Source organism: Triplophysa rosa, linkage group LG1 (assembly GCF_024868665.1).
Source record: "Triplophysa rosa linkage group LG1, Trosa_1v2, whole genome shotgun sequence".
NCBI classification, from domain to species: domain Eukaryota; kingdom Metazoa; phylum Chordata; class Actinopteri; order Cypriniformes; family Nemacheilidae; genus Triplophysa; species Triplophysa rosa.
In genome coordinates, this window is record NC_079890.1 from 5,251,500 (window position 1) to 5,267,248 (window position 15,749).

General features: G+C 43.9%; 1 protein-coding gene across 2 annotated transcripts in view; it reads right to left on the minus strand.

Moving 5' to 3' along the window:
* Positions 1-15,749, minus strand: part of si:ch1073-220m6.1 (SLAM family member 7) — a 37,222-nt gene that overhangs the window by 12,027 nt on the left and 9,446 nt on the right. Inside the window, exon 2 of one of the 2 annotated variants that reach the window (XM_057343437.1) lies at positions 412-497. The exons of the other annotated variant lie outside the window; for it this stretch is intronic. Coding sequence (XP_057199420.1) covers positions 412-457 — 46 coding nt within the window. The 5' untranslated portion in view covers positions 458-497. The remainder of the gene's footprint in view (positions 1-411; positions 498-15,749) is intronic. 2 annotated transcript variants of the gene reach the window in all.

The window sequence follows — 15,749 nt, forward strand, 5'->3', positions numbered from 1 at the left end:
TTCCCTCGAAAGGGAACAGCTTTAACTCGGCTTCGCGTCGGGTGGTTCTTGGCCTCCATGTCGATTTTAATGCACGACATGGAGGCCAAGAACCACCCGGCTAGCCGTGGATTATCCTTTACATATATCAGTGTGATTGTGTTTTTTTAAGTTTTTTTTAGTTTTAAGAATCCCTGTCCAGGAAACCACTCGTTAAAAATATTTTGTGGTCTAAATTTTGATTTACTATATATTTAAAGAAAGTTTTTTTTTTCAAAATCAAGTAAATGCAATGTATAAACACATTCGGGAGAGTAAATGATTAATTTTAATTGTAAGAAGAACATTTAAGTTAGCCTGTAAAAGGACTGCGCAGATCTCTTTATTTAGAGAAGTGTGAAAGAAAATATAGAATATATTAATGCAACACACCTTGAGCAAAGCTGAACCAGAAAAGGAACACCATAATGAGCCCCATAACTGTCACTTTGAAGATCAACAATCTGACACCAGATTTCCTGTTGTGCATGTGTGGGTTACCGGAAAAATATAGAGAAAACTTTTTTTTTTCGCATGGCAAGACAGGAAATGGTGTAAAGTATAGCACAGATAATTCTACAAGAATTCAATTAAATTTACTTCATAGTTTAGTTAATTGGAATAACATTTGCACTAAAACATACAGTATGAATCTACTGTATGTACTCCGTGCTCACATTAAGGGGATTTTATATTTATTATTTCAGAGTGTCTTAACCCCAAATACTTGAAAATGTCACCTGATACCTTTGGGTTACATAATTCCATTTTAACCCTGCACAGAACCTTCCACACTTGTAATTAACACTCATCAAAATGTTGATGGCATAGAAGAACCTTTTTTGTTTAAATGGCCCCATAAAGAATCTTTAACATACTAAGAACCTTTCTTTTTCACAAAAGGTTCTTTGTGGTGAAAAAGGTTCTTCAGATTATGAAAAGGTAAGAAAGAGATGGTTCTTTAAAGAACCTTTGACTGAATGGTTCTTTGTGGAACTAAAAATGGTTCTTCTATGGCATCGCTGTGAAGTATGGGATAAATTTCCCGCCAAAAGTATTGCAGGCATATTTTAAAAAATAATAAGCGTAAATCAAAAAATAAAAACCGTGAGTCAGAACTTTAAACACATTTCAAATTATCTTGCACAACATTAATACATAAAGACAAAAATGTCCAAATCACGCACAAAATAACGTTTTCCTTGGTTGTTTTACTCATTTTTTGTTGTTCTCTGATATTTTCTGCTTATATTTTCTTTTTTCTACGTATACGTTATTTTTTCCCTCGCTTGTTTTTCCACGTTCTGCGCTTGCTTTTCCAAATGCTGCAGTGCAAGTTTCATGGTAATTAGGGCGGGCTTTAGCATCACCATTGGTCCACTCTAGACAATCAGTCGAAGAGGGTGTTGATGTCACTCCAAACGCGACTTGCGGCATACACTTGAAGATGGAAAACCGTCAGCTGCAAATCCCGGACAATCACAAGTAACTGAACATAATTATATCATTACTGAGTGTCAGATACACTTCTTATGTCTGTTATGAGTATTCTCTGCCAGGTCTATTGAGTAATTTATTGTCCGATTCGACTATATAGTCCATTAAGTTAACATACATGTGTTCTGTCAGCTGGGTTTAGTCAGCGGTGCTATAAGTAACTAGGGATGTAACGATTCACCGTGAGCCAGTTGAAAATCGGTTATAATGAGTGACGATTCAAATCGGTTGAGGTGTGAACTGAATCGCAATACATTTTTTGAACAGCAGGGGCCGCTATTTTCACTGCAAATCTAAACGTGGACATGCTGATATTTCTTAAATGCAAAAAAATCCAAGAAAAGCTAAGACAGTATTAGTTTGTTTATATTAAAGAGACTTTTTCTATTATTAATTTGTTAAAAAATAAAGTTTTGTTATTTGAAATAAAACATTATTTTATTATACAAAGAAACGTGAAGCATTTAAGAAATAATGCAAGGGAAGTTGTTCATTTCTAATTTGTTTCAACTCATTTTGTAAAAATAAATTGTGAGTAAATCGTGAATAAATCGCATCGTGAGATCAGAATCGTGACTCGCATCGCATCGTGAGCTGAGTGAATCGTTACATCCCTATAAGTAACAGTTACTCTATTAAGTTATTTAAGATTATTGGCTGTGTATTTAGATAAAAAGACTGAATTGGTGTAAATGCGTGATGCTACTAGCTCAAGAGAATGATTATGCCATGCGTATCTTAACTCATTTAGACTAGCACATCGTGTAGTGTCTTTTCTCACAGAAGTGCATTAAATCAGTATAACTAATTGAACGTATTGTTACTGGGGAACAGATGTGTTTTGTCAGTGAATTTTGCTTGGGTGCAAGGAATTACATTAAACAGCATGAGATTACACTCGTGTGTACATTGGAAAGGGTTTAAACATTTAAAACGGTTTGTCTTAATACACAAAAGGTGTCAAAAAGATGGACATTGTATAAAGCAGAATCTTACCCCAATCAGCTTTGAAACCAGGTGTCCAAGTTATGATTAAAAATGCACTGAACGATGCGTACTTAACTTGTATATTTCTTTTATCCTAGGACGTTTGCAGCAAGACAGCACTTGAGGACCCATTTGAGGAGCAAAACACATGGAGTAACAGTCCCTCATGTGGATGGAGTGTATGCTATCATGAAATGGCTCAGCTCAGGACAACCATTAAGTAAAACTCAAAATTCAGAGATATTTACTTACTGTTCAATTTTGTGCTGCAGCCTGTTGAAAAACATACTTGAAGCTTAAAGCGGCAGACTATAATTGATGTAATTTGTGTTATTTTTGTGTCATTTAACACCATTATAAAGGTGATTATGCTTAGCACACAGAAAATAAAAGCCGTATTCAAAAAAATTTGTATACTCCATTTTCCCATAAATAGTAGTAAGTGATGTATGAATTAACACCTTTTGCCTGAAAATAAAATTAAAGCAGTCACTTTCAGAAGGCTTTATTTAAATAACAATGCCAAAACCTTACAGTAGTGGTAGACAAAGAGTGACCAATAATAATAATGGAAAATTAAATTTATGAGATTTCCACGTATAGTTTTTCTATTATAGTATTGAGTTTTCTTATATAAAATAATACATTTAAGTTAGTTATAGGTTTCATACACTTCTCTGATATAGCAGAGGCTATGGGCCTCATGGGTTGAGCACCAAGCAGCACCATTATGCATCTGCATATCATTACACATACAGCACATACACTTTGTAGACATTAGTTGGTTCAAGTATGGTTCAAGTTTATGTTTTGCAATACAAAAGTAGACAGTAGTCTGTGCATTACTATAATTTATTGCACAAAGTCACGAACACTGGTGTGTTCAGTATTAGCTAGTTTAAACAGTAATCTTTTTGGGTTGCACAGTATCCATTTAACCATGAGCTCGTTGTAATAAAAACTACATTAAGTAAGAAAGGTTCTAGTAAATGACAATATGATATACATTTGCCTGCTAAAAGGAAAGGTATATACTTTTCTTTTAAGAACTTCAAAAGGGTTTCGCCACGATTAAATCCTAATATAGTGAGCCTGACATATAACTGTGGCAGGTGAAGACCTGATTGAAATATAATGGTAGCAACTCAGAAAGAGGATGGACAANATGCAAGGGAAGTTGTTCATTTCTAATTTGTTTCAACTCATTTTGTAAAAATAAATTGTGAGTAAATCGTGAATAAATCGCATCGTGAGATCAGAATCGTGACTCGCATCGCATCGTGAGCTGAGTGAATCGTTACATCCCTATAAGTAACAGTTACTCTATTAAGTTATTTAAGATTATTGGCTGTGTATTTAGATAAAAAGACTGAATTGGTGTAAATGCGTGATGCTACTAGCTCAAGAGAATGATTATGCCATGCGTATCTTAACTCATTTAGACGAGCACATCGTGTAGTGTCTTTTCTCACAGAAGTGCATTAAATCAGTATAACTAATTGAACGTATTGTTACTGGGGAACAGATGTGTTTTGTCAGTTTTGTGAATTTTGCTTGGGTGCAAGGAATTACATTAAACAGCATGAGATTACACTCGTGTGTACATTGGAAAGGGTTTAAACATTTAAAACGGTTTGTCTTAATACACAAAAGGTGTCAAAAAGATGGACATTGTATAAAGCAGAATCTTACCCCAATCAGCTTTGAAACCAGGTGTCCAAGTTATGATTAAAAATGCACTGAACGATGCGTACTTAACTTGTATATTTCTTTTATCCTAGGACGTTTGCAGCAAGACAGCACTTGAGGACCCATTTGAGGAGCAAAACACATGGAGTAACAGTCCCTCATGTGGATGGAGTGTATGCTATCATGAAATGGCTCAGCTCAGGACAACCATTAAGTAAAACTCAAAATTCAGAGATATTTACTTACTGTTCAATTTTGTGCTGCAGCCTGTTGAAAAACATACTTGAAGCTTAAAGCGGCAGACTATAATTGATGTAATTTGTGTTATTTTTGTGTCATTTAACACCATTATAAAGGTGATTATGCTTAGCACACAGAAAATAAAAGCCGTATTCAAAAAAATTTGTATACTCCATTTTCCCATAAATAGTAGTAAGTGATGTATGAATTAACACCTTTTGCCTGAAAATAAAATTAAAGCAGTCACTTTCAGAAGGCTTTATTTAAATAACAATGCCAAAACCTTACAGTAGTGGTAGACAAAGAGTGACCAATAATAATAATGGAAAATGAAATTTATGAGATTTCCACGTATAGTTTTTCTATTATAGTATTGAGTTTTCTTATATAAAATAATACATTTAAGTTAGTTATAGGTTTCATACACTTCTCTGATATAGCAGAGGCTATGGGCCTCATGGGTTGAGCACCAAGCAGCACCATTATGCATCTGCATATCATTACACATACAGCACATACACTTTGTAGACATTAGTTGGTTCAAGTATGGTTCAAGTTTATGTTTTGCAATACAAAAGTAGACAGTAGTCTGTGCATTACTATAATTTATTGCACAAAGTCACGAACACTGGTGTGTTCAGTATTAGCTAGTTTAAACAGTAATCTTTTTGGGTTGCACAGTATCCATTTAACCATGAGCTCGTTGTAATAAAAACTACATTAAGTAAGAAAGGTTCTTGTAAATGACAATATGATATACATTTGCCTGCTAAAAGGAAAGGTATATACTTTTCTTTTAAGAATTTCAAAAGGGTTTCGCCACGATTAAATCCTAATATAGTGAGCCTGACATATAACTGTGGCAGGTGAAGACCTGATTGAAATATAATGGTAGCAACTCAGAAAGAGGATGGACAAATAAAAAAGGTGATATCATGTGAAACCTGATTGGTAGAAGGTGATATCATATGAAACATGATTGGTTAACTCTGTAAAAAACAACTTGAGGTTACTGTATAAAAGATGGAGTCAGATATGTATTTGTTGGACATCTTCAGATGAACTCTGTGTGTCTCACTTTGCTTGCTCGAGCAAATAAAGATTGAAACTCTTGAAACCTGGCTCCTTGGTCTTCGTGATTTCTTTCTACATTGGGCGATCGATATTGCCACGACACACGCGACAGCAAAGTATCTATCTTAATTCAAAAGTAACTCCAAAATGCAAAATAAAATGGAACTTTTTGAATAATATAATGTAAATATAAAAGTCCTTCAGAAAGTGAGGTGAGACGACCCAGTTTCTACTTCTGCTGCATCTTAAAAAAAATCCAAACGTCACTATTTAATTGAGTACTTTGCTAAAATCTACTAAAAGAAACACAGTAAAATTATTACATCTGCAAGAGAATTGTATTTTTTGGCCATTCAAGTTATCCACACAAGTCTAATCAATCAATCTTTGTAAAAAAGTTTATATGTTAGCTTTCTGAAACGGTTTGAATGGACATGCCAATGTGATGGTTAGGGCTGGGTATCGATTCTGATGATCCTATTTGATTCTGATTTTCAAGCTCTCAATTCGATTCTCGATTCGAGTCAATGATTATACATTTAATACAAATCCTATAGATATTTCTAAAAAAGATCATTAAATATCACATTACAATGGTGAATTTAAAAATGTAATGAAGAGCCACAAACCTGTAGCCTATATTAAACTTTAAACACACTTGGGTATATTGAAACAGAACAGGTTATTTTACATTTAATATACAGTATAACAAACAAAATTTCACAAAATTAGCTGTAAAGAGGAGCTGCAATCATATGAACCTCTGCCTTTTATGTGAAGGTGATGTTAAATTCAACTACTCGCCCGCATCCGCCATGTTAATTAAGCAATGAATGAAGAGATACGCCCTGTTGTAACATCCACCCTTGTAAAAAGAAAAGTGATATGTAGTAGCAATAACATTCACTTAATGAATGTTCAGTGCTTGCGGAAATATGAAGCAGAAGTCTTGGTTACGGATGTAACCTCGGTTCCCTGATGGAGGGAACGAGACTTGTGTCGAACCGACAGAATGGGGTTTGTCTTGAGAACCTATCATCTTCTGAGTACTTAGAAAAGGCCAATAAAAATTGGCGAATGAAATTTGCATGCCGGACTCCTCCCCGGATGTCCGGGTATAAGAGGGAAGCCGGCGTGCTCATTCATTCACCTTTGGTCTGAGGAGCCTTAAGCATCCTCCCCCGACCGCTGGGGTGGGCGGCCAGTGTTGTGGCATGAGGGACACAACGTCTCGTTCCCTCCATCAGGGAACCGAGGTTACATCCGTAACCAAGACGTTCCCTTTCTGTCGGTCTCTCGACGTTGTGTCGAACCGACAGAATGGGGTTCCTGTAAGACGCCACAGCACTGAGCCCGTCACAATTCTAGCGGAGGACGTTGACTGGCCTGGGGAGTCAGACGAAGATGCTAACGCGAAATTATGACCATCCAGTGGAGAGGAAGGGGGACCCAGAGCTTTACACAAAGTTGGGAAGCCCCTGCCACCGGCCGTCACGGGCGGAGGCCTAGTTCTCTAAATGGCGAAGAAGCCGCCCGGCACCTAAGGGCCACTGGGTAAGCTTTATTCCCCCCGGGGGAAAAACGCTGCAGAGACCACTACCTACCGTAGGGAGGAATTAGTGGAGACACCACATGGTCTCACCACAGGGGAAACTCATGGGAAAATGTGCGGACTGCAGGAGTTAACCGCAAGGTGGGAGTCCACCTAGGGAGGTCATGGGTTGCCGAGGTGGGAACCATTCATGAGGATACATCAGACGGAACAGCCCACGGAGGGGGGTTACCACGTCTGGAGCACTAGGTCCGGTTAGAGCTATGTGGGAGATAACTCAACTGTTCCCCGGCCTAAGGGGCAGGGCTGCTCTGCCCAGCCTGCCCCGAGGATGCTAGTATGGATAAAATGCCTGTTCTTTACCCAGTGGGGGAAAGAGGGGAGGCGTAATAGCCGCTGATCCCCCTAAGGAAGGGGGAAGGGCTTTCGCAGGCGTACCCCTACCGGCTGCCGGTCCTACACCTTGCCAGGATGCGGGCTGACACCGGTTCCGCGCGTAGGTATTAGAACCTCACGGAGTCGTTGGGCATAGCCCAACCCGCAGCTCTGCAGATGTCTGCTAGAGAGGGCCCTGAGCCAGTGCCCATGAGGAGTGGCCTCACTCCCAACGGGCAGGGGCGAATTGAGATCGGTATGCCTAACGAGGGCATCCACGATCCAGTGCGCCAGCCTCTGTTTGGAGACAGCCTCCCTTCTGCTGACCTCCGAAACAGACAAAGAGCTGCTCAAGCTTCTGGGCTCTGCGTGCGGTCCAAGTAGAGGCGCAGTGCGCGTACTGGACACAACACGGAAAGGTTGGGTCTTCCTCCCCGGGTGGGGAGGCCTGCAGGTTCCCACCTGGTCTCTCGGAAGAGTGGTGGGAACTTTGAGCACGTAGCCGGGGCGGGGTCTCAAGATAACGTGAGAATCCCGGCCCTGAGTTCTAGGCAATCTGTGGACACGGAGGGTGCTTGCAGATCCCCTACCCTCTTGGAGGTGAGCGCCATCAGGAAAGCCGTCTTTATCAAGACTGAGAAAGAGCGGCAACCCCGAGAGGTCGAAGGGGGCGGGGCCTCTTGAGGCTACATACATTCCAGTGTGGAGGGGGAAGGTTACTCCCCAGTCTCTCTTGAGGAAGGGACAGCTCGTACCCGACCGAGCAACTCCGCGTGTCTTCTCGCCGAGAAGAGCCCCAGGACGAGAAGAGGCACCACCTATGGGCGTATAGCCGCCCAGTGGCCGAGCCCTAGCCTGAGTGACGTCCCAACCAGACCGGGGGTGGGTCACTCAGGATCTCCTCGTCCCGTCCAGACATGGAGACCAGGTTCTGCCTGGGATGCCGTAACGTGCCCCTTCCCCTGGGGAAGCAGTTCGCCAGGGGGAGCCCAGGGGGAGTTGTTGTCAGAGCCTTAGCTCTGAGAACCAAGTCCTGGTTAGGCCAAAGGGGCGTAACTAGTACCACTTGATGCTCCTCTTCCCTGGCCTTGCACAGGACCTGTGCAATGAGGCTCACTGGGGGGAAGCGTACTTCCGCTTGTCCCGCGGCCAGCTGTGCGCAAGGGCATCCGTGCCAAGGGTTGCCTCGGACAGGGAGTACCAAAGCGGACAATGGGTGGAGTCCGGGGAGGCAACAGGACCACCTGTGCCTGGCCGAACCTCTCCCAAATGAGCTCGGCTGCGCGGGGATGAGGCCACTCTCCGCGAGGCGTCGACTGACGAGAGAGCGCATCGCTGTCTGGTTCAGGACGCCTGGGATGTGTGTGGCTCGCAGGGAACTGATCACCTGCTGACTCCAGAGGAGGAGGCGCCGGGCAGTCATGTTTAGCTGCCGTGAGCGAATGCCAATGATATACGCCACAGCAGCTGTGCTGTCCGACCGGACCAGCACGTGCTGCCCTGCACGAGAGGTAGTAGCCTCCTCAATGCAAGTAGCACAACCAACAACTCTAGGCAGTTGAAATGCCAACGCAGGCGGGGGCCCGCCACCGCCCCGACACTGCTTGCCCGTTGCACACGCACCCCAACCCTGCAGGGAGGCATCCCAAAGGGGACCCTGTCCGCAAGAAGGTCATGGAGACCAGGGGGTTAGGGTGTGTCGGCAGAAAAGCATGTGACCATACGCCTGCTGCCGGTGTGCCGCTCTCAAGGAACTTGACTCTGTAGCCAGTGTTGGAGCGGTCGTATGTGCATCGACCCGAGGGGGACACCCCCGCCGAGGATGCCATGTATCCCAGGAGCCTCTGAAATTGTTTCAGGGGGACCGCTGACTGCTGAGAGCTTCAGGCAGTTCAACACTGATCGGGCGCGCTCTGAGTCAGTCGCACTGCATCTGGGAGGCCGCGAGGGCGTGGGCTTCCTCGTCGCGGGTCTCGCGCCCCCCGCGGGGGGTGAGCGGGGCCGCTCATGAGGACAGAGATCGAGTTCCATACCGAGAAAGAGGACGCTCTGCACCGGGGAGAGCTTGCTCTTCTCAGTTGACCTGTAGCCCCACCGATCTAGAGGGGAGGACCCTGTACTGTCTATGCCCGTGCCTCGAACGCGAACCGTAGGAACGGCCGATGTCGAGGGAGGATCGAGACATGAAGTACGCGTCCTTCAGGTCGATTGCCATGAACCAGTCCTGACACCTGACGGACGTCAGGATGCGCTTCTGGTGATCAACCTGAAAGGCAGCTATTGGTAGGTGCCTGTTCAGAACACACAGACCCAAGATAGGGCGCAACAGAGGTGGGTAGTAATGTGGCTACATTTACTTCGTTACATTTAACTTGAGTAACATTTTGGAAAATATGTACTTTTTAAGTAAAATTAAAAGTGTGTACTTTTACTCTTACTTGAGTAAATTTCTAATAGAAAATCTGTACTTTTACTTCGTTACATAACTTACATTGCGTGACGTTCCTTCGTTCCTTCATTTTAAAATAAGCTTTTTAAAACGCGTTGTTTATTTCAATGTTGTCGTCTCTTTTTACGGGCATTCCCGAGTGATCGATTCTTTTGAGTCGATTCTTTTGAAAGCATTAATTGAACAATGGGCAAAACCATTTGAATAGGCTAATGAATCAGTTCAAATGATTTGTTCAGTTCGCAGAGCGATCTGAATCATCTGAAGCAGGATTACTCACTCCTCGCAGCGCGAAACTTAAGAACACGCAGAACACAAAGAGCGTTGGATGAAGTGGATATTAATCTATATCTATACAATCAAAACTGCAAATGTGTCATATTGTTTGCCAGCAATGATAAATGCCCGCCATATGAATTGAATTGAATATGCGCGCACCCGCGCGAGCTGTTCGTCAGACACAGCAACATGCGCGTTACCTGTCAGACACAGAGACGTGGGCTTGCAGAAATATACATTTGAAGAACAGAAGGAAGAAAACTTGTTGATGGGCGTGTGGTTCACTGTTTACTGTTTGTTTACAAGTAAGAGCGTTTCACAACACACACGTGACACAACACGAGAAAACATGAGCTTTGTTCAAAAATGTGTATTTCATTTAAGAGAGCACTGCAGATGTTCTAGATCATCTTAGGAAATGCTCTGAGTTTAGTTCATGCTTTAGTTTGACATGGTCTATTATTCTAAATAAGTTGTGTAAACTACATTGACATCAGGACTAGATGAAATTTACAGAAATGCTTGTCTCTTCTGTGTTTGTCTATTCTTTAGTCTCTCTAGTATATTGCAAAGATATCTGCTTATGATAATAAAAATATTTATTAAAATACTGACATTAATATTAATTTTATGTAGTAGGCCTATATAATCAGATACAAAGTAACTAAGTAACTAGCTACTTGAGTAGTTTTTTCATTGCATACTTTTTTACTTTTACTCAAGTAAATTTTAAAATAGTGACTTTTACTTTTACTTGAGTAACAATTTCTCTAGGCTACTCTACCCACCTCTGGGCGCAACCCCCCGCCTTTCTTGGGGACAATGAAGAACAGGCTGTAAAACCCGTTGAACATCTCAGCTGGTGAGACGGGCTCGATCACTCCCTTCGCCAGAAGGGTGGCGACCTCGGCCCGGAGGACGGGAACATCCTAGCCTCTGACTGAGGTATATCGGATGCCCTGAAACTTGGCGGGCGTGAGGCGACTGGATCGCGTAGCCGAGACGGATCGTCTTCCCTAGCCAGCCTGACAGTCTGGGAAGCCGGACAGGCTCCCAGAAATGAGACAGGGGGACTGAAGGTACGATCTTTTTCATTGTCCCCCCGGGGGGTGGTTCGATGGCTAGCAGTACGGATTCCTTGCCGGGGGAGGTCACCCGGGGAGGAGATCAGCTCTGCTGTTTTTCCTGCCTGGCGACTGCGCAGCTCAACGCACTGTCTGACTGAGAGTGCTGAGGGCTGGTGTTTATACTCGACATTGCGCTTCGTCATGACGCAACGTCGAGTTTGCCGTTCACCGTCCTGCAGAGGGTGGGAGCGGCTTTGATAACCCAGAGAGAGAGCAAACTCTCTTTTTTGAGAGTAAGTGGGGCAGATGGAGAGATGGGGCAGGATCCGTCCCTATCCGACTTCCCAGCGATGTGGCTAGGGTCGGGCCCAATGGTAGCCTCTATCCCCCTGAGGTCTTCCCATGAGGGCCGCGGCTGCTGATGGGGCGATGGTCTCCTCTTCGCTGTCTCCTCCAGGGGGGGCCGCCTGAGTGGGGGGCGCCAGAGCTGGAGGGCGTCGAAGAGGACCAGGGCTGCTGGGAAGCAGACAGTGCACGGGATTCGACGGCCGAGGCGGCCGAGTCACAGCACGGAGGACTGCTTCTTTACTGTCGAGAACCCTCCGGAGGAGGCCGCGTGCGGGTCTCGCGCCCCCGACGGGCGGGGGGTGAGCGGGGCTGCTGCAGCTCGACAGTAACACCAACCAGCCCCCCCTTGCGAGACGGGTGCGTCGAGAAAGCGGACCTTCACGGCGTTACTCATCTGCGCAAGGATCGGCCAGAGGAGTTTCTCATGGACCACAAGTGTGGACATCGTCCGACCCAGGGCCCGCATGTTCACCTTGGTCGCCCGTAGAGCGAGGTCGGTGGCGGCGCGGAGTTCCTGCATAAGCGCTGGGTCGGTCTTACCCTCGTGGAGCTCTCTCAATGCCCTGGCCTGGCAGGAGCCATAGCGTAGAGAGAGGAGGCAGCTTGGTCCGCCGCAATGTAAGCTCTCGACACCAGAGATGCCGAGATCCCACATGCTTTGGACGGGAGTCTAGGTCGAGCCCCATCCCCAGGTGGCCGCCGCCTACGGGCACGAGTGCACAGCGGCGGCATACTCCACCTGGGGGACATCGACGTATCCTCTAGCTGTCCCAACCTCGAGGGAAGAGAGGGTGATAGAACTTTGTTTGACGTGAAACGTGCCGGAAAGGGGGCGTTTCCAGGTCTTACTAAGTTCCTCATGCACTTCCGGTAAACATGGCACTGAGGGCGGGCGCGGCTTGGAGCCGCGCTCAAACCCGAGGCGCCATGTAGCCAGCCGCGAGCGCCGGGAGAGGCAGTGCGGGCACTGCAACCCAACACTCACGGCGGCCCGGGAAAGCATGGCCGACATCTCGACATCCGCTTTTTCCTGGGCTCGACCCCCCGAGGGAGGGAGCCCGAGGAATCGTCGGAGTCGGATGGCAGTACGTCACCCCCCGATGCTGCAAGAGACATCTCATCATCACGCATCGTGTCCGAATACGTGATTGAGGAATAAGACAGCGGACCGTCTCCTGGGGAACGGTCAGACGAGCGAGACAAGGTGCGAACGGTCCGTGAGCCAGTGGCTGGCGGATTATCGCTCACAGTAATCCTCATATCACCCTCGCTGCTTGCCGTAGCGGATGGCAGGGCCGTAGTCCTGCCGCCACGGAACGGGGAGCAAACAAGATGGTGGCTGAGTCCCGTGAGAACACAGCCACCCGTGACGCAACGTCTGAATCGTCACCGCCCGCAGTGCGGGCAGAACGTATCCACAACGTCTGCCCCAGCGTACTGGAAGCAGGCATCGTGTCCGTCCCCCTCCTCGATGAATGTGTTGCACCCATGAGAACAGCGGGACAAGCCACGCTGGAGAAATTTGCTCTTTTAGAAAAGGAAATTTGCTCGAACACCTCCGGAACTGCCGAGACGCCCAGGGGAGAGTCACTGCAGGAAGGGACCGTCCGCTGTACCACGTCGAAGATTCCAGCAGCAACATGATCACCAAAGATCGTAGAGAAGCACATCAGATGCGTAGGCTCTGAAGAACAAAAGGTGAATGAATGAGCACGCCGGCTTCCCTCTTATACCCGGACATCCGGGGAGGAGTCCGGCATGCAAATTTCATTCTCCAATTTTCATTGGCCTTTTCTAAATACTCAGAAGATGATAGGTTCTCAAGACAAACCCCATTCTGTCGGTTCAACACAACGTCGAGAGACCGACAGAAAGGGAACCATTCACAACTTTTGAGAATCGATATTGAATCGACAGCATTTTACAAAACGATTAATCGATTTTCTGATTTTTTTGCCTAGCCCTAGTGATGTTCATGACACAACAACATTGATCTGAGTTCAAGTTTTAGTTAGCAGCTTGTTTTTACTGAAATATATAGATTCACTTTAGAGGATATTCATTGATCCACTGCACTGTTGCTAAAATGTGTTTTTTCACCATCTTAAATTGATGGCCATGCACTTGATTTAGATGGAGCTATTTGTTGCTGTTCTGATGAGGAAATTCATATCTTGGATAGCCTGTGATTTAGCAAATTTTAAATGTAGTATACAATGCAAAGCCCACTTCTACGTTCCTTGAACAATTGTAGCATAAGACTGCAACATGAATTAAAATGGGTCTACTTATGAAAGCATTGCAATAACATTTAGTATTTAAATGGCAGTTATCCTGGATAATTTTTACGTAGTGTCTATTTACACTGATTACAAATAGCCCGCCTTGTTGGCAGAGACTATTTACACTAGCTCCGCCCACCCATATGTGATTGGAATAGAAAAAGTGTAAGATTGACACCATTTCAAACAATGACTTGAGTAGCATAAAGTGTAAAGTCTGTATAGCGTGGCATGGGAGACTGGGGTTCTAATCCCGCTGAAAACCTTCTTTAACCTTTTTTATTACTTTACAGATCATAAAGGCATTTGTTTCAATAAAATTGATTTAAGACTTAAAATTCATTTTTATTCATAAACTTTAGGTTTAGGGTGAGGTTAGGGGTAGGTATAGGGCTTTAATATCTCAATAAGTTGCCATCATTTTAATTATTTTTATAAATATAGTGATTTACTGTCTGTTACTATTGCATAATGTTAATGCACAACAATACTGAGGTGCAAATAGTAATGTTATCTGCCACTATTTATAAGTAAAAAGCATCTAACTACTATTTCTACTTATTCCAAAGAAAATAGGCCCTACAGCTATTTTTGGTTAGTGTAAATAGCATGTCGCTAAGAAATGCTGCTATTTTCACTTAGTGTAAACAGAATTTACTACTATTTAAACTCAGTGTAAATAGCATCTGTAGCTATTTACACTTGCCTAACGTTTATTACTGATAGATGGTTACCAGCCAGAATTTCTCAACAGTAGTCAACTACCTTTACCCAGAAAAGCATGAGAAATCATGAGAAAAGACGCTACATGATGTGCTCGTCTAAATTAGTTTTTTTGAAGCGACGAGAATACTTTGTGCAAAAAACAAACCAAAATAACGAGTTTAATCAATATATTCTCATCTGTCTTATCAGTCTATGGTGTGTGTTCACAAGAGCACCTTGACGCATGCGCATTCGGTTTGTGCACCGAACGCTGCATGGTGCATGACAGAGGAGAATATATTAATTAAACTCTCGTTATTTTGGTTTGTTTTTCATACATAAGGTATTGGCGAGCTAAAATAGAGCCTTGTGGAAGGCTCTATTTTAGCTACCCAGTTACCCAGCTTTACTAAAAACATACCAGACAGGTATGACTGAAACCATCTCAGAACTTTAGCTTTTAGACCTACCAAGGATTCCAATCTTGATACTAGTAAGGAGTGGTCTACGGTATCAAAAGCGGCCGATAAATCTAAAAGAATAAGAACCACAGAGTCTCCGGAATCAGTAGAGATGTAAATATCATTTAACACTCTCAAAAGGGCGGACTCAGTGTTGTGAGCAGATGTAAAACCAGATAGAAAACCTCATAAATACAGTTACTTGACAGAAAACGTTGAAGTTGATTCAGCACAATTTTCTCCAAACGGCAAAACAGAAATTGGCCAAAAAGTTTTTAGGACAGAGGAATCCAGTGATGGCTTCTTGAGCAGGGGAGTGACCATAGCAACCTTAAGATTGGCAGGAACAGAGCCAGTTTGGAGACACTTATTAATAAGAGACACCAGACCTGGCCCAATCGAATTGATAATTATTTTTAAAAATCTCAGGTGAATGATATCACTAGAACAGAATGAAGGTTTAAGCTTGCCAATCACCTCCTTCAATTCTGAGAAAATCTGAGAGCACAATATCAGTCACATCAAGCCCATATTACAGTACAAGATCCAACGTATGGCCCTGAATATGGGTAGAGTCACTGATCCACTGAGATAGATTAAAAGCGTCAATAAGATTAAGAAAGTCACGTGAAAGGGAGTTTGACGGACAGCAGACATGGATATTAAAATCGCCCACCAATAAAAAGCGATCGTAATTAGTGGCAATATTGCCGATCAGTCTTTTCA